Source organism: Ceratotherium simum, chromosome 3 (genome assembly GCF_057802395.1).
Source record: "Ceratotherium simum simum isolate JZ-2026a chromosome 3, ASM5780239v1, whole genome shotgun sequence".
NCBI classification, from domain to species: domain Eukaryota; kingdom Metazoa; phylum Chordata; class Mammalia; order Perissodactyla; family Rhinocerotidae; genus Ceratotherium; species Ceratotherium simum.
Genome location: NC_141902.1, coordinates 1,476,437 through 1,503,673, shown reverse-complemented (window position 1 = coordinate 1,503,673; position 27,237 = coordinate 1,476,437). Strand labels below are relative to the sequence as shown.

Sequence of the window (27,237 nt, the reverse complement as noted above, 5' to 3'; positions counted from 1 at the left end):
GTATTCAGCATATTAATGTGCTTTCAGGTTAACTTTTTGTGCCTATAATTTCATATATCTCATCACTCATAAGCAGCTCAACTAAGAAAGTCTGAGTCGGGGCTGACCCCGTGGCTTAGTGGTTACTGGCGGCCTGGGTTCAGATCCCGGGCACGCACCGATGCATCGCTTGTCTGGCCATGCTGAGGCAGCATCCCACATACAGCAACTAGAAGGATGTGCAACTATGACATACAACTATCTACTGGGGGACTTTGGGGAGAAAAAGGGGGAAAAAAAAAAAAAAGGAGAAGGATTGGCATGGATGTTAGCGCAGGGCTGATCTTCCTCACAAAAAAAAAAAAGTCTGAATCACCCAGAAAGATGGTGGAGTGAAATAAAGCCACCTTTGAAGCACCGAAAGTCCCAAGCAGGGCCTTGTCTGAGGGTAAGTCAGGATTCTGGAAGTAAATCATGAATCACAACAGGGAACAGGGACCCCAAACTGGCTGGCGTGCAAGTTATCCATTCTGTGACAGACGTGGAGTTCCAGTGCTCTAAATCACACACAGATCATTTGGGAATCTGTTTAAAGTGCAGAATCTGATTGATTAGGTCTGGAGTCGGGGTGGAGATTCTGCATTTGTAGAATGTTTAGTGCAATATTTTGATGCTTTCACTCTCAAGACCAGTGATAAACACACAAACTGTTTATAAAAGTTCATGGTGTATAGAAAACAAGAGCGATGTTTGCAAAATTATTTATTTACATTTTAAGCTCATATTAAAATCTTTCTAGAATAGAATGGCTAAGAAGAAATATACAAAGTCACTATAAACACATACACAGTAATCTTTATCTGAAAAGAATCCTAGAGATGGCTTTAGATGAACTCAGGTTTTCCTTCACAAAACCCATGTTCCCTTAAATCATGCTGTGATAATGTCTTCTCACAAGAATAAATTTAACTTAAATCATTCAAAAAAGCTGAGAAACAAAAAGCTAACTTGGATTTATTATTAAACAGCTATCTGTATGCCATAAAACCAAAACCGTTTTACAGTTCAAATAGGTCCAAACACGACATCATGAATAAGTTTTAAATATGGAATGCTTTGGTTATTAGGCTCTGACTTGGTTTTGGCATTACTTGTATAATTATATCATTCCAATGAGTCATTACAGGTAATCCATTCAAAACCAGACTTGCTTAATACTGTCACAAAGCACCTAGCCTGGGCTTGACTGGGAGTACCCTGAAGATGCTGACAATAGCAACACATTTCTCTTTTCCCTTCCTCAGACAAAAAGAAAGAAATCAGAAAAATAAAAAATTCATTCTCACATGTTAAAATCTGCCATAAAGCCTTATTCATTCTTCAAAAAAAAAGTTCCCCATAATAATACCTGCCCTGGGTACTGGTACATCATTGAAATGCTAGACCTGCAAGAGCTCCTCTTACACCTTGACAGCCTACGACTTTGTGATCTATTTATGTAAAATATGCTTCAGATCGAATGCATAAGCAATGCATTGGAAGCTTCTGGGAAGGACTGATGTTTAAAATAGTTTTTAAAATCTAGATTTATTAAGAGTTTTAGAAAAAATAAATAAAATACTGTGGTGGTTCTAGCCTTCCCCTTTCTCTCCCTTCACAAATCTGAGCTTGAGAGTTCAGGCTTCTAAAAAGCAGAAGAAAGCAAAACAGAGCAATGTAGGTTTTACCATCCACATTTTCCTTTTCTTAGTGCAACTATTATTATCACAAAGGCAAACTTGATTCTCTTTCCTTGAAATGAGGATCCCATCTTCTAAAACTAATTTAAATAACTGTTCTTAATAAATCAAAATAAAGTTTAACAACCAGTGCAAACAAGCAGCTAAATAACTATAAAATAATGCATAACTTGTGATTTTAAGGAGTACTATTATAAAGTCTGAAAGCAAAATCTTAAACATTTAATTTTTAACAGCTTAATCTCTTTAAAAGGTCTTTTAAAAGCTGTAACCTATATTATAAACTAGTTAGATTCCCAATCTAAACTAGTTTACAAAAATAAACTGCTGCACAAATGTATAAATTTAAGGTAACTTTATATTTCTCATGTTGATCTTTCTTCCAATCTTATAAGTGCAGTAAAGCAAGAAATGAAGCACCTAGATGTTGGTTAAATTAGCTTTCATTTGAGTGGCATTTTGATTTTGGATAAAGGGATTCTAAATGTAGTCTAAAACTTTCCAGGAAGTCATATTTACATTAATTGTACAGCATTTTATATACACATAAATACAGATTTACAACAAATTAACCTATACTTTTCATAATGTAAAAAATAAAATACAACACATGATCACATGCTAAGACAGCTATTTGAGAAACATACTTGGTGTTCAGTTCTGATGGCAATAACCTTGAGTACCTTGAAGCATATCACAAAAGTACGCCACAGACGTTAGTTTACTTACGACCTTAGTCTAGGCCTATCCACAGTTGTAAGTGAAAAAGATTGTCTGTTAAAGCCAATGCCATACAAGTAGTCGAGTTTCCTAGCAATGCTTGCACTGGAGAAGAAAGATTAGGGAAGGCATGACAGCAAATATCAGCTATTCTGAAGTGTAATCATAGGGGGAAGGATTAAAATTAATTCTTTTTCCAGGGGAAATTGGGACTTGCTGATAAGAGCTGTCCAAACATGAAAAGGGCCGCTTCCTGAGTGTGAACTCCCAGTCCACAGACGACCCTGCCCTGTCCCAGCTCTTGTAGCAAGGACTCCTGGGTCAGCCGTGGGACTGGTAACAAGCGGTTAGGCCCCAAGGAACAGCTCAAGTCCCTTGAGGCAAGTTATTTTGTTGAGATTGAGTTTCTGACGTGTGACTTAGGCAGCTCGCTCCATCTTTCGTCCTGCCCATAAAGCAGCCTTCGATTATGCTGCTATACCTCTTGTAAATCCATGGGTTTGGCCTCCCTGGAATACATCACAGTGAATTTGTCTTATCTGATTGCTCTCCCACGCAGACGAACAGGTGGCTGCGATGACCTTTGTTAGCGTCCTGCATCTAGTAAGTCCTCCACCAACTGCTGGCTGACGTGGGCTAGAAGCAGAGATTTTACTTGGGGGGGAAAAGTTATCCAATCTAAAATGTTTACTGTTCTATAAAGTTTTGATCTTGAGACTGAATGGAAAATCCTATTTGGTACTCCTTTCCCTCAGATGGCATGCCAATGCTTATCACAGTAAGAAATTCTTATGGTCAGATTTGAGATGTAGAGGAATAGGAAGTGTGGAAATTTTGACCTATATTAAACAAGCAAACAAATAATGATAACTCTTCCATAAGTTAGAAGAGGTTTTTAACTCTAAAATCAAGGCCTTGTTTCAGAAGATTAAATTCACTAAAAATGTAGAAATAAAAATCCCACTATTGCTCTAAATATAAGACAAATAAATAAGGTCACATGGTTTATACATTTTGAATTCTTAAAGAGGCCCTACAGTATTTCAGGAAGACAGCTTAAAGTATTGTTCCCTGAGTTCTTGAGGCAACCTCAAATGTGAGTTCATGAACTCCAAGACTTGAGAGCGAGAGAACTACAAACCACATAGTTCGCTTCTCTCTCTTCTAAGAGTAGCTGTTTACTCCAAAGTGGTTTGCTCACTGCTTTCTCTACAGCTCAAATGCTGTAAGAATGTGGCTTTATCCATTTCTTAGAGGACAAGCTCCCAAATGAAACCTCTAAGAAGGAAAAAAATGCTGCGTAAAGAAAAGTTTTAACATTAGTTAATACATCATGAGTGGCGATACTATCATACAGGTGTTAGAGGGTCGAGTTCCCACCTCAGTGGTTACTGAGCACGGCTTCTGTTACCAAACAGAATGTCTACCAGTTAATTCAGAGAACCACGACTATTAGAAACAGAATGACCTTTCCATATTTAAATGTGTCAGAGGCATACATTTGGTTTTAAAATAAAGATTAAAATAACCAACTAATCAGATCTCAGACTTGAATCATCTGAAATTTACACATAGATTTGTACATAATAATGATTTTTAAAAACTCATTTAGAACTGGGGTTTTAAGGTTCTTGAATTATCATATATCTACCTTCTTGGTGGCTATTAGAATATTTTTAAAAAATTCAAAACTTGGGAATAACTTGAACAGTGAATATTTGTTTGCAATTCTCATTACAGTCTATTTAGAAAAACAAATTACAATGAATGGAGACTCCAGCTCTGTTGCTGGCAGTTTTAGGTTAGGCTTCACTTTAAGCCATTAAAGGTGGTTTTCTTTCTTTAAAAAAAAAATGTTGGGGCTGGCCCGGTGGCACAAGCGGTTAAGTGCGTGCGCTCCGCTGTGGCGGCCCGGGGTTCACCGGTTTGGATCCTGGGCACGCACCGACTCAACGCTTGTTAAGCCATGCTGTGGCAGCAGCCCATATAAAGTAGAGGAAGATGGGCACGGATGTTAGCCCAGGGCCAGTCTTCCTCAGCAAAAAAGAGGAGGATTGGCATCAGATGTTAGCTGAGGGCTGGTCTTCTTCACAAAAAACAAAATAAATAAATGTTGAGAGAAGGTAGTGAAGTGTTCCATCCATTTCAGTACAGTGCACAAATAAGAGCGTATCCTTTGGCTTTGCTATGACCTCAAGGGAGGTGTAGAAGTCAATGGTGCTGGTGTCAGATTCCTGACTATATTACTGAGGCTGGCAATCTTCTCTTCTAGGAGGTAATTTTTCTTTTCTGCTGTCTTTTGTCGCTGTTCAGTCATCTCCAGAGCTTTCAGTAACTGGGCATTTTCAACATACAAATCTTTCACCATCGCATCTGCTTTCGTATTCTTGCAGAGCTAGAAACAGAACCAGAAACATCTTGATTCCATTTCTGTGATTCTTTTAAGTTTAAGGTCTGACAACAGGACAGTTGTTTATAAAGGCAAATGGCTTCTATCAATTATACTCTTTTATTTTACAATACAGCTTTTACATCAGACCCAGCATCAGGGATACAAGTGGAGCAAATCCACTTATTCCAAGCTGTTTCTTTGCATCACATGTTTGTAGAAGTCACTAATCACAAGAACAGATTGACATTTGAGGGCTCAGAAATGAAAGTTTTTTTCCACCTAAATAAATTAGGTATTATTCTTTTATTCATTTTCTAAAAATATCAAAATACTTTTTAACTTAAATTTCTGAGGTGTAGGGTGCGAGCTGTGTTCAACTCTGTTCTTAACAAAGAAACTTGAGCTTCCCGTTCGTAACTACAACCTACTGATATTTAGGATTTGGCTCCCAGATTATAACAAACAGACAAGACTTCAGCAGTTACCATTCCTTAACTCTTCCTCTTTTGCATAAAGCCTTGTCTAGAAGATATATTCTAATCTTTACGGTTAGAAGACAGAGCCAAAGTGAGGGTGGGGAAACTTGTCAGCAGCCTTGGGATAGTTGGATTATTGCTCCTGTTAATGCCTTCCAATCCCCTTCCCTCATTATACCTCTAACTCCTCATTTGACACCCAATTTCAATCAGGGCATCTATGAGTATAGGGGTTTAAGGGAATAAGGAACAACTCTAGAGTGGCTAATTAACTTATTAGCATATCAAAGGACAGTGATAAAGGCTGTTAACAGTGGAGCCCTGAACCTAGATGGCTGGCAAGCGGAACATACTGACTACTCTCTACCTAACTGTCCTAATATAGCTTTTCCTCCCTCCCTCCCTGCCTGCCTTCCATTAAAAAACACTTTAATGGCTCTTCATTACCCACAGAATGAAATTCAAACTCCATGGCTCAGCACAGAAGGCTCTCTATGCCCGCTCCTCCCTCTCTCTCTCATTTCTTCTGCTTCTCCCAGGACAGTATGAACTGTTAATGCCAAAGAGTTTGTAGATGTCCACACTCTATAAGTTGTTATAACTCCACGATGTTCCCACGGCCTAGAATGCCCTTCTCACATTTCTTCACCTGTTCAAATCTTACTCAACCCTCAATACTCGGTTTAAGAGGCCGTCAGGAAACTTTCTTTAAACTCCCCTGCCTTGGATCAAGTATTTCTTCTGTGTCCCCTCTACTGAAAAGAGTGGACCCCATTTTCTTTATTTTTGAAACAACTACCTGGCCAAATGCTCGGTACCTTGTAGGTGAACTACACTCCATATGGGCAGGGGTTTTGTTTTGTTCACCCCTGTATCTCTAGTGCTTAGAACAGGACCTGGGACATACTTACTATATGTTGAATAAATGAATGATTAAAGGATTGAATGAATACATGCTCATCATACAGGACGTTTTCTTTCCATTCTGTGTATTAAGATATAGGGCAAAGGAAAGTTCCTGTCTACCTCTGCATTAAGACCCTCTCTTGGGATTATTCTTCTTAGGTGTTATGTATCCAGAAAACCAGGTTGGGCAATTTCTGCCCTCCACCCCCACACCCCTCCCATGCCAATCTCAATCTCTGTTTCCAAAGAAGCTATAAAACTTTCCTAGAAAGTAGTCCTTTTTGCATATCTCTTCAGTGGATGCACAAAATATTACTAAACACTGAGGCCACAGCTGCCACCAGCAGGTGAAAAGGATCAGGCTGCTTAGTGGTCCTGGATTCAGGGTCTGGATTCTAATTCAAAGCACAGCATTTTGGGGTTTGGCTATAGCCATAAGGTACTTTTTGAGGTCGTCATAGCTATTGCAGACAGGAAAGCTCAAGTTCTATCTATTATCCCCCAATTTTTTACCAATATAAGATTTCTGTTTATTTAAATAGGAATATTTCCTGTCTTGGGGGAAAAAAAACCTATAAAAATTCAATTTGAGCTGAACCTCATTAGAAATGTTTTAGGTGTGTGTGAGTCACTGTTAGCAAATTTTTAAAACTGTGGACAAACATATGTCTTAAAAGAGCTTTGGAAAAAATAATGTAGGACACAGAATTCATTTTTTTTTTTTCTGAGGAAGATTCGCCCTGAGCTAACATCTGTGCCAATCTTCCTCTATTTTGTATGTGGGTCACCAGTCCGCGCCCGGGATCCGAACCCGCGAACCCGGGCAGCTGAAGCAGAGCATGCCGAACTTAACCACTACACCACGGGACTGGCCCCCAGAATTCATATTTTTGAATTCTGGTATGGGGGAGCATGAATCCTAAATTCTTCTATACGTTTATAGAACTGCCTTCATTAGACAACAAAAGCTAACGAGTTAATAGCTCTAAAGGAAGGAAAAGCTGGAGTTACAAGTGGAACGTGAGGTGGGTAGGTAGAGACGGCTTGAGCTCACTTGCTCTTTGAGCTGATTCACTTTCTCCTGAAGAAGCCTCTTCACCAGTTTCAATTTCTGTTCAACCTCCATCATTCGTTCCTCCATGACAGTTACCAGTTGTTCCTGGTTTCCCTGAAGGGAAGAAAATGTGAATTATCATTTCCAAATAATGCCACACTGAAAAGAAAGCACTAGTAGTTGACTTCCCCATAAAAGGCCTGGAGAAAGGACAGCAGACGTCTGCCTTTGTAATAGGAAGGGTGGATTCCTGATGAAGTGGGAGTTCTGAACACTGCAGGGGTTGCACGTTAGAACAATAACTCTATCAGAGAAAGAATCAAAGATTTTAAAAAAATCTTACCTGTGTTACCATCTTCCCCTGAGATAAAGCAAAATTCATAAAACCCATAACTTAATACCTGTGTGCACTTCTGGTAAAACAGGTATCCGGAGTAAGTGAAAAGGTGGGCACCCACCTTCCATCTGCAGTTTGGGTCCCTGCAATACTGCGGGCCTCTCAGTAACAAACCAAGGCCGAGTTTGTTCAGGATCGCCTGTCCATCAGCTTGCAACATGCGTGTCTGTCTTTCCTTTGATCACTGTGAGGGTATTAGTGTTTCTTTCTCCATAATAATCAGCCTCTTCCTGCCAGTGCTTCTAGTCAGCTGTTTCCCAACTTGACTTGTCAACGTGAAGCAAACATCTGGACTGGAGGATGGGTTTACCATCAAAACAGATCTAAAATTAAGAATCTTCTCCCCACAGACAACTCCCAGATAAAACAAGAGGGCAGAAAAAGAGCCCTGGCTTCTCCTGCTCTCCTCACACAACAGCAATGGATTAGGAAATGTGGGTTCTGGAGAGCACAGGGACCTAGAGAGAGAGGGTGCAGCTGAGTGCCCCGCTCCAGTCCACCAGTGTCCACGTACAGAACTTCAGATGTGAAAGGCTCTTCAGATGTTTAAGCAAAACTCAGGTGTTCATGGCTGATGCAAACCTGCCTTTATAAGTATTCTCCAGAAGGCATCCTTTAAAAAGCACGCAGAATGACCAAACGAGTTGCAAGCCAACATTTGTTTGGATAGTAAATAATAGCATTTATTTAAACATAAAAGAAACAACTAAACCATGTGACTAATTTGAAGACAAAAATCGTAGGCAAGAAAGTCCAATGCAGAAAGTAAATTTCAAGAAATCAGACCTTGAGAACATCTTTCTTTAAAAAAAATCCTATATTTTTAAAAGATATGGCTTTTTAAAGTTCAGACATAAATGGAAAATGCCTGACTTCTACTTGCCTTGAAAAAAAACAAAGCAAAACAAAATACCATAATAACAGAATTAATTTGAAGAACGTGGAGCATAGCAAGAGTGAGGAAAGAGAAAAAACAAAGGCATTTGTAGATTTAAAATTTATTTTATTGTTTCATCAAAATTTTCCCTTTTCGTCAAAAAAGTTTATACATCTTATACAAAACCGTATAAATAGCCCTGATTTTCTTCAAATTCCATATATAAAAGTAGTACCTTTTGTTAAAAATAGTTACAACATATGGAATGAGAAAATATATAGAATACATCCTTTAAGAATCTCAAATCCACACTCTTTAAACGGTATAAATAAAATGATTTGTAACAAGCTGAAATTTGTGAATTTGATTCACAAAAATCTGCCATTTCTACGTAAATAAACAAGAGACATAATACTGCAGAAGCATAATAATAATAATAATAATAATAATAAAATTTAAAAGAACACTTGAATCCCAAACACGTCTCAGCTTATGTCTGTGTGTGTGTGTGGTGTGTGTGGGTATGTGCCTTTGAGTATCTGCCATGTAAGAAATGCCATCAGTAGCAGCCTAGTATTCACAGGTGCCCAATCCTTCTGTAGGAGTCTGCGTGCACTGCTCGCTGCTCCGGTAGCAAGGCCTAGAGAAAGAAGGCAAGTGGTACACTTCACCCTGATGTCCTGATAACGTTTTCTGGGGGAGTCTAAATTCACACATTTATGATACAAACAACTCTTAAAAGCACACACATTAACACTACAAATGCAAGCAAAGCAACACAAAGGGAGAAGAGATCACATCACTCCACACACAGAGGCAACATGCAGATTCTAATAATATTCTGTATTCTTAGAATTAGTGTCAGCTCAGTTACCAGAAACAGGAGAGCTCGCAGTAGCATTCTATTGAGAGCCATGAGCAGTCCACCCTGCTATCTGACTGGAGGAATTTTTTTTTTAGTATAAAAGTCTTAACAGTTTTTGTCTATCTAATCCTGAAATAATTGGAGTAAAAGGACGTTTTTTATTTTTAAACATTGGTGGGTGGGTTGGGAAGATCATGCTTTGAAAACAGTGTGTAAGAGAGAGCAATGAGCAGAATCATTTGGTTTAAAATGTCCATTAAAAACTGAGGTCAAGGTTTTATAATTCAAGTCTGTAATGAAGAATTGAAGCATCTGTCCAACATCCCACCATCACAATTTTAATTCAAGAATATAATTTTAATATTTGGAAATTAAAGTGGAATACAGGAAGCTTCCAAAAACATGGATATTAAAGCACAAAAGACAAAAAATTTTAAGTTTTGTTAGAAAGAAGAGACGACAGAAGTAGGTCATGACAAAGCATAGATCTATACCAGGAGAGGAAAACAGAGCTGCTCCAATGTATAACTCTACTGCTAATGGGACTTTGCAAAGCCACTGTGAGGGGATTACAGAAAAAGAGTTTGGAAATTCCTTATCAAATGTCAACTTGAAAATGGAAGAAGAGCATCCAAACGAGAAAGAATTAATTTAGAATTCTACAAACTAAGGAGTATTTTTTATTTTATTCCTAATTCTGAATAAATGAAATGGGCAAGACCAAAGAGTTAAGACACTTCTGAAAAAGGATAATTATGAATGAAGCATTAAAGAGAACTACCGGAAAACCTAGGTAATATAAGATTGTGTCTGGTAGTGACCCGGGATAATGCTAATTTAAAAGGAAGGAGAAAAAGATCTTTATTTTCTTAAAAATAGAGTTTTTCAAGCTACATCACTTTAAAAAATTATGTTTAATGAGCTGTGTCAACTGAAAAAAGTCACTGCCTACACATTCTACTTGATTAGTTGTGGAAAGTCCTCACTTGTGAACTCTGTGGACCTCGGCAGGCTGAACCCTCTGGTGCAGGAGAACCCAGGATGCTCTGTTGGTGACGCGCATCCTAGAGCTGCACTTGAATGCTGTAATATTTTTGGCACCAGACAAGAACGTTAAGTCAATTGTGCACGTGCTCAAGTGACCCTGACACTTCATCAACTACGAATGTGCACAGGAGACCCAGAACGCTTAACTAACCAGCTCAGAAGCTGAGGGCTCAAGAGCAGCAAAATACAAAAGCAAAACAAAAACAGCACCGCACTTCTGTGGATTTGCAACACAGGTAAGATGTAACTCTCTGACCGAAGATTTCGGTTCTTGACCCCCACCCATGAACTGGTGTAGCTTTCAAATAAACAGTAACATTAAATTAGGCGGTTGAGTTTACTGTCACAGGAAAAAGGAGCCGTCTACCTGTGGTGTGCTGGTTTCGGAGGCCCTGTTCTCAAGCTCCTCCTGCAGGCGCTGGTTTGTCCGTTCTGCCTGCAGCAGCTGGCGCTGAAGCTGCAGAAACTGCTCCCGGGGCACCACCGGACAGGCTTGCTGCTGGTCCCGGGCGTGAGGGCGTGGGCTAAGCATCACAGGGGCCCGCAGGTGCTGCATCTGGGGGACAAGGGCAAAGCCCCGTCAACTGCAGGACCATCAGTCCCAGAGCTGCCCTTGAAACTGTCAAGCAGGAGTAACGAAGCCATGAATTCACTAAGGGCCTCTCAGACCCACTGACCGCTTGAGACCAGGACAGCACGTGAGCCCGAGCAAGACGGAACAGGGACAAGCCATTCTGCTTAGGAGATGATATTATTAATAAACAAGCAGGCCTTCTTAAAAGTTTTAGACTTAAATTGTACTTCCTCACTCTTGAGTGACTAAAAGGGCATGAGGTACATAATATGTCTGAATTCTACTTCATTTTTTTCTTACACTAGAACATTCAATTATCCCTCTTTAAACTACCACCACTGGGGTGGGAGCAGGCAAAGGGGAGAAAGTGGTCATGCTCTAGGGTTTGGGGGAGAAAGGGTTATACTTTAGGGTTTTGCCACTCTACTTACCATTCATAATGATTCTTAAAAGCAAATATTTAATGACTACATATTTTCCAAGTTAGCGATTTTTTTCAAAGAATCTCACCTTGCATCTAAAATTATTTTAACCTATCTTAGTTATCAATGTTATCCTCCTGAATAGCACAATAAGATAGGCAATTCTGCGGCATAAAGTGATACACCAGAACATCTGAGAATTGAAGTCCATGGAATAGAAGAATTTGTTCAAGACAATGAGGAAATGGTATGTGTATCACATGCCAATCAAAAGTGCGGAGAGGAAACAGGAGACGAGGAGGCCCTGCGTTGGCCGGGGAAGCATGCACTTCACATCTGCCGGCACATTCCACAGACACAGAGCTCAGTGGATGGCATGCAACAAACATGACCGAGTCCTGGACTCAAGAAGCACCTCCAGGCTTGTGAGAGGGAAAAAGGCCCTCTAAGACACAACTATAGTTAAGTGTTATCATGAAACTTCAGAGCCACTATCCATTTCCTTAAATCTAAATTGCTGAGGTGAGCCATTACCCATTCTGAAATATTCCTAGTTGTAGATTCAGAGAACTCAACACTATTTTCAGGAATAAAGAATATGGAGAATTATGATCCCATGACTTTATATCAGCGGGATGATTCTCTCCACATATGTCTCTAAACACTGAGGAAAATCCTGATATAAATGTAAACATACATGTTCCACAGTTAAAGCAAAATGAAAATGAATATTGGCTCTTACCATAAGTACTTGTTAACTGCTATGGTCAGTAGAAATGATTACACGAACAAGGAGTTTAATGAGATGTCTCCATGCTATGAAATTCATGGAAAGAGAATGTTCTACCTTCACACACTATCTCAGGCAGAGAACTGCACCCCTCTCTGCTAGTTCCAACCACAGAGTTCTAGGCACAGGTTAGCCACAGACAAAACAAAAACAAAAGAGAATTACAGGAGTTATAAAAAGAGGAAGAAAAGTGTGAGTTACAAAAAGAGGAAGAACAGTACAAATTGGGTACATCATCTACCTGAATATGCTGCTCTAGTCAGTGAGAACTTATAAAGGACCAACATTTATCTTTCTCCGTATATAGATTTCACAGATATTAAAATGTCTTAGAACTCTAAACTTGCAGCCCCTTCCTCACCTACCTCTGGTTGGTTTGTGAGCTTGCCACCTTTTCCCCCACTCATCCCAACATAATTATTTAGAAGATTCGAGGTCCAGTGTGGAATTCATCTGATGTTAAATCCCTTGCCATTTGGCGATGCAGAATATAAACTATAAAACAACTTTGTTGTTCAGGTGTCTGAACTGTTGGCTATCAGAGGCACACAGCAGACTTGAGAACTGCTGATTATAGTCTGTAACCTTTTTTGAGTGTTCAAAATGACTTCTTTATAGAACATTGCCTCATATGGTTGAAAAAACCCTGGAGTGGAAGTCAAGCGCTTCCATGTTCTAGTCTAGTGATCTGGGATCTTTAGCTACACTGGGGTCGGGGTACGTATTATATTAGATCAGTGACTTTTAAACTGGCATATAGGGATGAGGAGAGACTCCTTCCCCCAAGGGAGTGCATACATCAGATCAGAATCACCTAGAAAGCTTTTCTTAAATTCCTTGATTCCAAAGATTCTGATGTGGGAACAGCTTCCTGGTGCTCCCTGCCCCTCACTCAAACCCGACGATAACTGCTGCCAGAGTGAAAGGAGTTACCTATCCCTCAGGAGAGCTGGGCACAAAGAATAGTGTGAAAACCACTATACATCCCCCAAATTGGCCTAATCTATAGATATCATAACATAAATAAAAATCCAATTTGGAGGGCTGGTGGGAGGGGGATGGGAGTTATTGCTTAATGTTTGGGGTGAGGAAAAAGTTTTGGAAGTGGTGGTGATGGTTGTAGAACATTATAAATGTAATTAATGCCACTGAACTGTCCACTTAAAAATGGTTAAGATGGCAAATTTTGTTATGTATATATTTACCACAATTTAAAAAATTAATGTAATATACCAAAACCCATTGAATTGTACACTTTAAATGGGTGAACTGCACAGTGTGTGAATTATATTTCAATAAAGCTGCTAAAGAATCCCATTTGTATAGGTCTATTAAGAGTTAATAGCTTGGTCTTATTGCCCAAAGGAAGTTTCATTAGAATAGACAGTGTATGAGATGTTCTTTTCAGTGGTCCCATTGAAATTTCATGCTTTTTCTTTAGTTATTCAGCTCTAGTGCCAAGAAAACTCAATTTCTCTCATCCATTAGCAAATATTCACTACTAGATCAGGAAGAAAAATAACGAGGGGACATTGCTTATGACAGCTAATAACGTAAGTGGTGCTGGGAGAGAAGGGGCTCTCGAGGGCAGGTAGAGGGGAACTGGGCCGTTGGCAGCATGTCTGGAGAGGATCTAACAGTGATTAACACTTTTCAGTTTGGTCTAGACATGTTGGGCTGGCTTCAGAGATCTTATTCATTACAGTACGTAAGTATTTCATCAGAAAAGCACATCTACATCTAAACACAGCCCACAGCTCAAGGTTTTGAACACATTTATTATATGCTGTCAGAGAAAGAAAAAATGGTTGGGATTTCACTATTTATAGTTTCACTAATCTCTCTATTAGTGGATAATCACAGAACATAAAATTGACAGAAATCTTAGTGGTTATTTAAATGTCAATGTGATATGTTTGCCCATATTTCACACTTAAAATCCAAGCATCTATTTAAAGTTACCTTTGCATGTGTCCAGCTTCATAAAAGGAAATATTTAAATCTCTCTCTTCCTTCCTATAATTCTGGCTTAAAAATATTTGTACATATACTCCTCTCTACCTTAAATAAATTTTACAGTTCACTAAATGTTGGATTAATTAATATTTTCATCTACCCAAAGCAAAGTATCTCAATGAAATTTTTACTTATTAAGGAGGGTTTGCACATAAGTTGTTTTGTATCCTATAATTGTACTCAGTAGACTGGAAACTCAATGTCCAAGCCAACAAGTTTAACAAATCCATTTTCATATTTAGCAGATGTACCTCTCACAAAGCTGTGCTGAGTTACAATAGTAATGAACAACAGCAACACTTGAAAATTAAACTTTTAAATGCTAGTGCTCTAAAATTTCCCACATGGATTTCCTAGCTGAAGAGACTGTTAGAGGGCAATCAGATCTATAAAACACTACAACATGGAAGGTCTCAGCAAACTGTTACAACCACGGCCATGGCGAGAGCTCTGGGCCTCTCAGCCAGTATCCGAGTCCCTGCCACTTGAACTTGTGGAGGCACAGGTCCTTGCATTTTAGGATAATAAACAGTATTTCTTCCTCTGTGAAGCAGTATGAATTCCTATGACTGTAATTAAGCAAAAACATCTATCACACTTGGTAAGATAGAGCAAAGAATCAGCTTGGCAGCACGCTTAGATTTTCACAATAGGAATTCAACGCTATGCTAGTCTCTCCCAACAAATGGCTCATTCATGGATTAAAATATTCTTCATAGCTAAAACCATTCACTTAAAACTTACCTCCATTAGCTGCTCATCCAGTTTTACTTGTTTCTTTTTGAGGCCTTCATTTTCCAAATGAATTGTTTCTAATTCTTGTTCAAGGGAATTCATCTGACTGACCTGTTAAAAAACAAAAAATTCCCTTAAAAAAAAAAACCAACCCCCTGAGTTGCTGTGTTTTACATGGACAAATTTATGCTAGTAAAAGATATCTCAGCTCTTGGAAGAAAGCCAAGTTCATTCAGCGAGGGAAAACAACTTTGATTACATTTAAGTAGTCTAGTTTTAGTCACCACTCCTCACAGTGAACCGATTCCTTAAGGCACTGGCTTTAAACTGCAACGCCACTCACTGTAAGAAATACTTTTTATCTTGCAACCCAGTACATACAACCATACCCACCTGTACACATATATGCATAGTTATAAGTACATATCACTGAAAGAAGACTTTCACGAAATACTACTTATCCTGACCATGATCCATGTGCTTTGATATTTTCTAGTATATTTCATTAATAAAAGTGCTAGTGTTTCACTAAATCAGTTTCATGATCCTCTACTATGGATCTGTGGTGGGAAAAACACTGTCTTTATGTAAAGTTTAAAGGTTTAAAACTGAGACTACATAAAACCTGATTTATCTAACTCCTTTCTCAATTTTAAATTTGAAGATTTTATGAGTATCCATTTTTGGAATTCTCTTTATTACAGGAAGAATCTAATGAGCTAGTGGACACTGGGATTCAGAATATTGCCACATCGAAAACAAAGGACACTATTCTAGAAGAGCTGAGGAGAAGTGTAGCAAGAATTGTTAACCGGAAGTGTCATCTTCCCAGGCACATTTTACATTCATTGTTATTTTAAAACCTGTCTTTAGACTTTTCCCTCTGTGAACAGCTGGATGAAACCCACTGTCTTTCTGAAAAGTTTACTTGAATGTACCTCAAATTAAATAACATTTCAGCGTTTGAGCACAGCCAGTCTTCTTACTGCCCATGGTCACGATAACTTTCACAAACTTATAAATTTTTCATAAGAAATTTTTTTTAACAAAAGTAAATGATTGTTTATTATTCTTCCCAGATTTTTAAACAAACAGTAATTTTCAGAAGAGGAAGGTAACAGTGAAAACTCGGAGTTTTAGTTTAGAAAAAGAAAGAAAGGAAAACAAGCCTCAACGAGAACTCCCAGAGTATCACTGGTCTAGAACACTAACTTGATGGAACAAAGCACCATCATGCACCACATAATGACATCTCAGTCAATGACAGGAGGCACATATGTCGGTGGCCCCATAAGATTAGTACTGTATAGCCTAGGTGTGAAGTAGGCTGTACCATCTAAGTCTGTGTAAGCACATTCTGTGATGTTCACACAAGGATGAAATCGCCTAACGACGCATTTCTCAGAACGTGTCCCTGTTGTTATGCGTGACTATACAGAAAGCAAACTGAGCTGTGCTACAGAGGACTAAACATGCAGTAGCCAGCCTCCAAGATGGTGTCCAATGATCCCCACCTCCTGGTATCCATACCCTTGCACAGTCCCTCCCACAATGTACCAGGGTTAGTCTGTGTGACCAACAGAATTCAGCAGAAATGAGTGTGTCAGTTCTGGGATTAGCTTATAAAAGGTACTACAGCTTCTGTCATGGTCTCTTCCGATCTCTCTCTCGTATCACTTGCTGCCACGTCCTGAGAAAAGGCCCAGGTGATGAGGAGCTAAGGCCTCCGGCACTCAGCCAGCAAGGAAAAGAAGCCTCCTAACAGTTACATGAGTGAACTGGGAAGTGGATCCTCTAGTTCCAGTGAAGCCTTCCAATGAACATGAACGCAGCCCCGGCCAATACCTGGACTGCGCCCTCATGAGAGAGCCTGAGCCAGAACCACTCAGCTAAGGGGCTTCGAATTCCTGACCCTCAGAAACTGAGACAACAAACACTTGTTTTAATTTGTACACAGCAATAGACAAACTAATACAGACCATATCAAGATGTTCCTAATATTCAGGGTATATATGTTTTACTAATTTATAAAAGCTTATAATACTAATGAAGATGATTAACCATCTTCTTTATTGAAAGCTTAAAGTTAATTACTCCTTTTCAACCATCACTCAATCAAAAAGAACTATGATACTGTTTTGATAAGATTACAAAAGAATAGATATTAGGAAGAACCAAAATACGCCATTGTAATCATTTCCTTGGAAGCAGGCAGAGAAGAAACATACACTTAGGGGCACATCATAGTCAGAACATGGACACATGGTATCAACTCTCAAACTCACCTTCCTGCTAGTAGGAGATGGTTCCTTTTGAAACTGTTCACACTCTCTCTTTAAGCTCGACTTCTCCTGCTCGTTGGGCTTCACAGTACTTGATGAGTTCAGATGTTTTTGGTGCTTGGGGGGAAGAAGGTTGGATTCCAGTTGGCGGACCTAAGAAGAACAAATGTAAGAGGAAGAAATGCTAATATAATCATCCAGCCAGGAAAAACAAACGACAAAGATGTGGAAAGTTTTTATTCAGTGCTTGGGTTTTGTTGTATTAAAAACACTTTTTTTTCAGTCAGGTCTGCCAATTCCAGAAGCATATTTTTTTGGATTTCAAAAGATCCTTTCTAGGTAAATCTATTTTTTGATTGTTTGTTTGTTTATTTTGGTGAGGAAGATTTGCCCTAAGCTAATATCCTCCTCTTTTTGCTGAGGAACATTGGCCCTGGGCTAACATCTGTGCCCATCTTCCTCTACGTTACATGTGTGATGCCTGCCAAAGCATGGCTTGATATGCGGTGCATAGGTCCATGCCCAGGATCTGAACCCGTGAACCCTGGGCCACTGAAGCAGAGAGCACGAACTTAACCACTACGCCACCCAGCCGGCCCTTAGGTAAATCTATTTTTAGTCTGGTTGGGTCTAAAAATCCAACACTGTAAGGATCAGACAGGAGGGAGGGGACTTCTGACGCTACCACCCACAGGGAGTCAATAGTGTGATGCGGCTGCAGGAAAACACAGTCCTAGGCACTTCTGCTCTAACATGAGCATAACTTTCAGGAGTGGTTGGGGTGACAGTCCCATCTACTTTGTACTGGACTGTTCACACCCGAAACAACCCATTTACATCAACTAAGTTCCATGAGGACAGTGACCATCTGTCTTGTTCAACACTGAAACCTCAGTGATAGCCAAGTTTCTGGCACCAAGCAGGTATCCTAATGAGTATCTGTGGCTCTTACGAGTTCCCCCTCGAAAGAGATGTGTAAGAGTAGGTTAAACATAGTTGGTTGACTGCTTAGCAGAGGTAAAGAATTTGAACATCAGTTTAGTGGTTGGAAAAGATGATCTTTAAAGACAATTCTAGCCTTGAAATGCTGAGTCTTCCCCCCCCCTTTTTTCTCCCCAAAGCCCCAGTAGACAGTTGTAAGTCATAGTTGCACATCCTTCCAGTTGCTGCACGTGGGACGCCGCCCCAGCATGGCCCGACAAGCGGTGCCTCAGTGCGTGCCCAAATCCGAACCCGGGCCGCCAGCAGCAGAACGCGCACACTTAACTGCTAAGCCACTGAGCCGGCCCCAAAATGCTGAGTCTTTAAAAAGGAACATCTTTTCTCTCCCATGGAGTTAGACCAACAGGATTTGAGCCTAGTTTTGCCATTTTGTACCACCAGTCCTGGTGGCTGGCCTATTTGAATGAGAAATATGTGGTTAACGTAATTTCCAGGAGTCTATATTTTGGATATGAGGATTACAATCAGATTTTAATATAGAACTGCTTATACAAAATGAAAAATATTGTATAAAGATATCAGGATAAAAATATATGCAAGTAATTGATAAATTATACATTCTTAAAATAAGCAGAATACTCAAACCCATACCCTGGAATCATTTCAATCATATCAAACATTCATTTTCATACATATGCCACCATGTGCAACATTTCAAGCTACCTTATCCCGGGAGTGTGTGAGTTCTGCTTTAGTGTTCTGCACCACCGTTTGGAATCTCTCATTCTCTTGCCAAAGCAGCTGTTGTTCCTCATTCATCAGATGATCCAGCTTGTCCCAAGGCAGCCTTTGCTGCTCCTTATGGAATCCTGATGGATAGGCGGCTATTTCTGGGGCCCAGTTCTTAAGAGAGAATTGCAGAGTTAAGCCTTAAAAACAAGCTGATTTCTATGTTGAGTGTCATATTTACCTAATGACAACAATTCTTAGTAAGCACCTTTCAACCTTCACCTTTGTCTTCTAATGGAAGTGAGTGTATGTATATACAGATGTAAATAAAACAATATTCTTGGGTTTTGATTTAAAAAAAGGTTTGGAAATTATCTGTTTAAAATGGTCTTTGGCCACATAGCCCCGTGAAGTCTAACAGCAAAGATGATTGTAGGGCAAGTCCCAGTTCCATACAGGACCCAAGTACATAGAGATTAGTGGACTTAAAAATTGCCTCATTTTCATGAAGTTATGCTTTGAACCGGATAACTACTCTTTTGGTTAATAGACGACACACAGAGAGCTCTGACCCACGTTGCTAATCTGAAAGCGTTCACCAGCTCAACTCCACTTCCATTTCCACACGTGCCGTCATATCCTTTTTTAGAATCCAAAGCACATATTGTGCATGTAATTGAGGCCTGAACTCAGGAATACACTTTAAGCTACCAAAGTGATTTTTTGGATCCTAAAAAACGCTTTAAAAAATAAAAAAGGTAACACAATTAGACAAGCCTTTTGCCTTTTAAGCCATAACATTAAAAAGAGAAAAAGATACAATCTCATTTTGAGAAAAATGTCAGCCCAGAAGTAATTTTAAAAAATGGAAAGAACTATTAAAAAAAAATCACAGTTAAAAAAAAAGTATCACTAAGAGATAAAATGACTGAATTAGTGCCTACGCTCATGGTATGACAAAGTCTTCACATCTACCCCAAGGCTGACGTCTATAACCTTGTTCTTCATTTACTTGTGCACAGATCAAGTAGCAGAGTGATACATGAAAGTGACACACTTCCTACGACATCACAATGTTTCAGTTTTATTACTACAAAACAATTCAGCCGTGGTCTTGTGACTTGCACAATACAAAAAATTACCTTGTTACTATGGTTCCATGTATATAGAGTTCAGAAACAAGCATCCCTAACACCTATGGTGGCCGAGGGTGGATAAGCAGTTCCCTTGGGGTTATCAACTGGAGGGGACACACGAGATCCTGCTGGCTGCTGAACGTGTTCTAGATTTTGAACTAGGTGGTGGTTACACAAACACAAACATACACACAAACACGTAAAATATATTTATATGTACATACACATACATGTATAAAAATAAGTCATAGACTTAAAATTTGTGCCCTTTACTGTATAAAGTTATACTTCAATAAAAAAGAAAAATTACCTTGTCACCAGCATTCTGAAGTTGCTTATGTAAAGACATCACTTCCTGTTTTAAAGCCTCCTTTTCCTGCTGAGTCACTCGTAGGTCAGATTTAATCTGGGACATTTGCAGGTTTACCTTCTGCAGCGTGTCTTCTAAACTCTGAACCTGCATCACGAGAACAATCTTACGCTGTGACAGAAATCCTCCTGGTCTCACCTACAGCATGTCCAGGTAGGAAAGAGCTAGAACAAGAGAACTCCAGGACCCTTCTGATTTTGCTTACTATATCCAGCTCTTGTCAGCAGCTCAGTGGAAACCCAGCTATTATGCATTTTTACAGGATGTTAAATTATAGTTAGGCCAATGATGAACTATACCTGGAGCAAGGTATTGCTGATGGAGTCATCTGGTATATCACCAGGTGATATCTTACAGAACCAATGAGCACCAACTGGCATCACCAAGGGTGGTTTTACTGAATTTTGTAGAAATTATATTTTAGCCTGTGGTGTTGGTTTGTAAAGGACCTCTTAGTTAAAAATAAAAATACATACTTGTATATTTCAATTTAAAAAATTTTAAATTTGTAAAAGAAATGCTGATAGAGATCTTTAACTATAATAGGACATAAATCAGCCTTAGAAATCCTATTTCTAAATTAGGAACAAGCAGTCCTTGAGAATAGTGTTATTCTCAAGCTTTCACAAATAAGTAATCTCATAATTATAATAATGAACTTTGAGGGAAATATTGTTCAAATTATTTCACTATACTGTAAACATGTGTCAAATATTAGTCAAATTGAATCATTCTCAGTGCTCTGAGGCCACTTCCACCTGGAACCTTCTTTCCACTGGGAGTTCTGTTGGAAGATGTAGGAGAATACTAATTGTGTGGATGAAACAGGAACTGTCCACGTACCTTTTCCTGTGAAGCCATTAGCTGTGACTTTAAGCTTTCACTCTGGTGTTCCCAAGACCTCTGCTCTTGCTTCATGGTAGCAATTTTGTGCTCTAAGAGTTTGGATTTTGCCAGCTGTTTTAGGAGAAGAAAGGAGGTAATGGCACTTTTGCAAACACATCTAGCCTCAATGTACCTGCCTCCACTTCTGCTGAAAAAGATCACATACCATTTGTTTACATGGGGGAGCAGGGTCGGGGGAGAGAAAGACTCTCTTTCCTGACTCCCTTTCTACCTTTAATTTTGAGGAGTCTCTTCTCATTAGCGATTTCCACTTTTCTTTCTCATTGCCTCATATTTTGTGGGTGAGAGATGGTGGGCTGGAAGGCAATTAGAAATCTCAAGGGTGCACCATAATAGGAAACTACAGAATGCCTATTAAGGCAGGTGGGACCAAGCAGCGCTTTTGGATTTGCTAAGGAAAATACAATAGAAAAAAAGTGTCTATGTAATAGATCTCAGATTATTAAATACAACAATATTTAGGGGCTGGCCCAGGGGGCGTGGGGGTTAAGTTTGCGCGCTCTGCTTCGGCAGCCCAGGGTTCACCAGTTCGGATCCTGGGCGTGGAACTACTCACTGCTCTTCAAGCCATGCTGAGGCGGCATCCCACATAGAGCAACTAGAAGGATGTACAACTATGACATACAACTATCTACTGGGGGTAGATAGTTGGATGTCTAGTGGGGCTTTGAGGAGGAAAAAAAAGGAAAAAAGGAGGAAGATTGGCAACAGATGTTAGCTCAGGGCCAATCTTCCTCAAAAAAAAAAATAGAACAATATTTATATTATTTACAACATATAAATAGAATAGTCATACATTTAAATAATATACACTAAGTAGCATGGTTACATATTAAAATGAGACAAACTTTAATACTGTATTTAGTAATATCATTAGTAAACAACTAATGTAGACTCCTGTTAAACTTGTGGCTTCAGGAGCTCTGAGGTCACATAATCCCAGCTGAAATGCTGTCCAGGAGAGTTTGGAACAATTAGGCCAACACAGGAGGCCCACGTGCCACTGTGCAGAGACATGCTTGTGGTGGTATACACTGTAAAATGAAGGCAAAAACTCTACCTTATCAACACAGCTATTTAATTCTTCACTTAGAACTTCCTTTTCTTTCAGCAGTTTTTCATTGTAGCTCAGAACACTAGAAATTTTCTGCTGCAAGTCGGAGAGATCGGGACATCTGTGCAGCTGTAAGAGAGAAACAAAGGAACCCTCCCATCACATCTTGTGGCTGTATTTATAAAGAGGTATTTATAAACAGGGCATTTTCATGGCTGCTGCTATTTCAGAGGACATATAAACTCTAGCGGACTATAATTAACTTTAACAAAATGTTCCCTGCTAGCTTCTCTCCATTCTCCAATTGACTGCGGAAATGTCTGCTCAGACAGACTCAACCAGACAGATGTTGTTGAATAATGGTCCTGGCTTTCTGTTTCACCTTCAGGGTCAAGTAAAGAACATACTGCCATTCTGTCATCAATTTAATGTGTACATATAGCACAATACGTTTTCCTCATGCTTTTTTAACTAGAAAAAATCGTTTCAAAGATCTCAGTCAAGACTATAGAATTGGCATGAACCAAGTACGATATATCAAAACAGGGCAAGTTCAAAGATAAAAGTATCTGTTTTTGAGCTTGTTGCATATACGCTTTCCTTGGGAAGACGCCTAAATTGACTTGCTTGGTAAAATGTTGCTGGTGTGGACAGTCTGGCTCCCTCCTCTCCACTTGATGGGATCAGAACAAACCAGCCTCTTTCTGTTCCTTTTCAGCATCAATCTTAGTTAGCACTGTGAACAGTTTTGGGCCAGGTAACCTTTTGTTGTGGGGGGCTGCAATGTAGGATGGTTAGAGCATCTCTGGCTTTACTGTTAGATTCCAGTAGCACTCCCCCCACGCCCCCACCAGTTGTGAAAACCAGGAATGTCCCCAGACATTGCTAAATGTCCCAGGGTGGGGGGGGGGGGCTTCTCCCCCCAACCACTGCTTAAGGAGACTGATTCTTTCTTACACTTCTTATCCCTTCCACATAGATCACACGTTTTTAATTTCCCTCTGCTTCACCTGGCTTTCAAATTTTCAGTTCTTTATCATCATTATGATTTTATGGCCATCTTCCTACTTCCTACCTTAAGTTCTTTTACATTAGCTTTAGGAATAGTATGACAAAATAGACTTTAAGGGTTGAATCCTGTCTTTAACTAGCAGCAAATCCAGCTTACCTTGCAAATCTAAACAAGTCAGAAGGATGTAGGAAAATGCATCATAAAGCACCTGGGTGCTGGTTCACTAAAGGACCTCTGTTTCTTTCCTCACTACCTTGTCTCCCCACCCCCGGACCCTTGCAAAGCCAGGTACCATTCTGGGTGTCTACAGACTGGCCTGTGACTTCTGCTGATGCTATTCGTGTTTCTTTTCACCGCGACAGATAAATACGAGTAACAGTGTTTTGTGAACGAGGAATCATTTTGTCATACAGAGCAGCACATGCTTTCTAGGTCCAAGCTATAGAGCAGCAACAGTGGGCTGACACCATCCTACTCTGTGATCCAAGAGTCCAGGTGCCATGAAGCAACTTCCTACCAAAGGCAGACAGGGCTTGCTGTTTTTCCACCTCACTATTTATATCAACACCGCTGTAAAAAACATGCAATAAAAATGTGCCACATGATGTCCTCATCACGCCGTTTTACTCCCACTCTGCTCCTTTTCTTCTGATTTCTAGCTTAGCAAAGTCACAAAGCACACATTTCCTGTGCTCTGGACTTGGAACCTGTCATTATCCTCTTAAAGGCTGAACAACAGACAAACCTTCAAAAGGTAAAGGAGAAAAGAATGCCCAAGTAAATGAGGATGAACTTGGTAATAAGAGCTTTGCAATACTTATACACCACAGAAGGGCCCTATGAGTTGTAACTTCTGGATTGTTTACATAGACAGGCAGCTTCCGTTATGGCAGAACAGATATCCTTTGCAAGCAACATCTGACTTGAAAAGGTACTTATAAAGCATACCAGTGGTTAGAGCATCTCTAGGTGTTATGAGAGACACAAGTTCCCTGAGAGTCTTATAAGCCTATTAGGAAATCAAGACTTATAGGAGTCAGTCAGAGACTAACACAAACGTAACACTCGGTGGTACAGACTCAATATTTCAGCGTTCAGAGAAGGACACCTCTATGCTCAGAGGCTGAACAGTTACAAAAGAGAATTTTATAATCTAAAAATGTCATAATATTAAAGTAATCCTTTGGTGAAGCAAATAAATAAAACAGAATAACTAAATTCTCCTATTATAAATCAGGATTGCTCAAACTGCAAGATTCCTGTACTCTTTGAAAAATTCAAAAGAATAAAATAGGACAACATTCAGGATATAACTTTAAGGTGAATCCTCTTTTTTTTTTTGTCAGGAAGATTGGCTCTGAGCTAACATCCATTGCCAATCCTCCTCTTTTTTTTTTTTTTTTTGCTGAGGAAGATTATCCCTGAGCTAACTTCTGTGCTCGTCTTCTTCTACTTTGTAGATGGGACACCAACACACATGGCTTGATGAGTGGTGTGTAGGTCCAAGCCCAGGATCCAAACCTGTGAACCCCAGGCCGCCAAAGCGGAGCACGCAAACTTAACCACTACGCCACCAGGCTGGCCCCAGGGTGAACCCTCTTTTACACTTAAAATTAAGTCTTTGTTTGAAACTTTGAAATAGGCTTCTCAAAGCCAAATTCGTAAGTGAGACTGCATCCCTGATAATGCTCTAGAATTTTCTCTTGTGCCTAACATACATGCCTCATATTTGCTATAAGAAAAAGGGATAAGAGGGGCTAGCTTCCCCTGTGTCTCATAAATCTAGGTGAATAGTTATTAAAAGTTATGAGCAAGAAAGTCACCTTCTTTTTAGACAAACTTATATTACTTTATCACCTGGCCAGGAGAAAACAGAACAACAAATTTCTTAAACTGAAGTGGTGGGATTCATTTATAGTAATAGAATTTCAGTCTACAACATATATAAGTCACATAACTAGAAGAACATGTAGAGAATTAATGCTAGGAGCCCTTATAAATAGACTTGTTCTGCAAGCTCTCAACTTCACTAAGCAATAGGCCACTTGACAGGTCTCAGTAAAAAGGACGTTGGTGGCTAGAAAAGCCAGACCATCAGGTACATACAGTTCTGTGAGCTCCCCGTCCCCAAGCAGCACACAGTCTTACTTGTCTCAGTTTCTCCAATTCATCTTTGAGAAGGAGGTTTTCCTGTTCCACAATATGAGTCTGTATTTTAACTTCAGAAAGTTCTGCTTCCAGAGAAGACACTAAAGTGGAGGACTGAGAAAAAAATGTACAAGTCAAATAGACATACTCATCTAGCCTGAGGGAACTTGCTAGGTTCCCAAAAGGCAGCATTAGGGAGACACTGGTACAAATTCAATGACACTCTGTCCTATGACATTTACCCTTATACTCAACAGAACTAAACTATCTTTTAAAAGACTTGCCACTTAAATGGCAGGAACATGATTTCTAAGGTAGTTTTTGCAGTTTTCTCCACTGTAAAGTTCCCGTCTTTCTCTTGGGGGAGACACTTTGAGACTATGCAAACCATGTTTCTCCTTAAACTTCTGCTTATTAATTTTAGTGTCTATCAGTGGATTTTGTCTTAATACAGTATTTTAATACCTCATATAATAATTTTAATAAAAAATTATTACTCTACTGTTTGCCTAGTGATGACTTTCTATTTCCTTCTTTCTTTCTACATTTATTAATTGGAATTCTACTTATGTAAGGAAGAGCTGTTGTTTCTCCCCCCTTTATTTACTTATTCAATTTTTTTTATCAGTATGGACCCATCTTTATTTATTTTATACTACACTATGATTATTTGTTGTGTTGATCTCATTGTTCCAGCTTTGGCCATTAGGAGCTCCTTCGGGTTGGGCCCTGTATCCTTTCAACACGCCCCCATCTTCTTGTGAGCACTGTTTTCTTTCTGGCACCATGAGATGTTCCAGGCTCATCTTGCGTTTTCCCTGCCCCAGCCTTGGAGTCAATCATTTTTCCAAGGAGCCCTGGCTCCTTTTGTAGGAGAACAGTATTTAGAAACCAAGACCTGGACACCCATTTGTATCCACACATCTGCATCTCTGTATCTATCTCTCTGTATCTATATTAAGAAACGTGAGTTGACACTAACATCTTGAATCCCAGTCCAGCGTCACAGGGTTCGTCTCAGCCTTCCGTATTGCCCCACTTGCACCTCCGTCTCCAACAGAGAAACTCAGTTCTTATTGTCTACAGTATATGTACTCATTTGCTCAATCCTAGCACACACAGAGTAGCTTCAGAAGTACTAACCCACACCCCCCCGAGAAACACGTTTCCTGACTAGATCACTAGAGCAGTGGGTGCCCTTCATATTGTCTGTAGCCCTACAGGATACAGTCAAGATGCTAATTTCCCATTACATAAGTTAATTCTTCTCTTCCTGTTGTGGTTATGTTATCCATTCATAATACAGTCAGGTTCATTTGTTAGTGCTGTGTTCCATCTTGGTACCCCCACATCTGGACTGGTTTTAATCGTGTGTTTATTTGGGTGTATGTGAAGAGTGTGTGTTTTAAGAGTTAGAGCCATAGGAAAAGACATACTCAGTGTCATTCCCTCCCTCATCCCTCTCCCGCATTCTCATTGGCCCCCTGCCCCACCCCAGGTAACCATCTCTTCAGTTTCTGGCCCGTCCATCCTCTGTTTCCTTTGCCCAAATGAGCAGACACCTGTGGATCTTCTAGTGTCCCCTCTTCCTTATGTGGAGCATCTTCCAGATGCTCTTTGCACCTTTTTTTTTTCACTTAACAGTATGTCCTGGAAATCATTTCATAAC

At 39.6% G+C, this 27,237-nt stretch overlaps 1 protein-coding gene across 10 annotated transcripts in view; it reads right to left on the bottom strand.

Annotated features, from left to right (window-relative positions):
* Positions 1-726: 726 nt before the first annotated feature.
* The window catches only part of NIN (ninein), a 94,738-nt gene continuing 68,227 nt past the window's right edge, over positions 727-27,237 (bottom strand). For 7 of the 10 annotated variants that reach the window (XM_087421749.1, XM_087421741.1, XM_087421774.1 and 4 more), the window contains 10 exons: positions 25,569-25,682; positions 22,415-22,537; positions 21,292-21,405; positions 20,389-20,535; positions 18,937-19,116; positions 17,275-17,424; positions 14,999-15,100; positions 10,820-11,008; positions 7,267-7,380; positions 727-4,833 (listed from right to left, as the gene is read on the bottom strand). In XM_087421749.1, the coding sequence (XP_087277875.1) occupies positions 4,624-4,833; positions 7,267-7,380; positions 10,820-11,008; positions 14,999-15,100; positions 17,275-17,424; positions 18,937-19,116; positions 20,389-20,535; positions 21,292-21,405; positions 22,415-22,537; positions 25,569-25,682 (1,443 nt within the window). In that variant the 3' untranslated portion in view covers positions 727-4,623. Of the gene's footprint in view, positions 4,834-7,266; positions 7,381-8,657; positions 9,181-10,819; positions 11,009-14,998; positions 15,101-17,274; positions 17,425-18,936; positions 19,117-20,388; positions 20,536-21,291; positions 21,406-22,414; positions 22,538-25,568; positions 25,683-27,237 lie in introns of those variants that run through there. The other 3 variants (XM_087421781.1, XM_087421786.1, XM_087421768.1) reach the window with 2 other exon arrangements.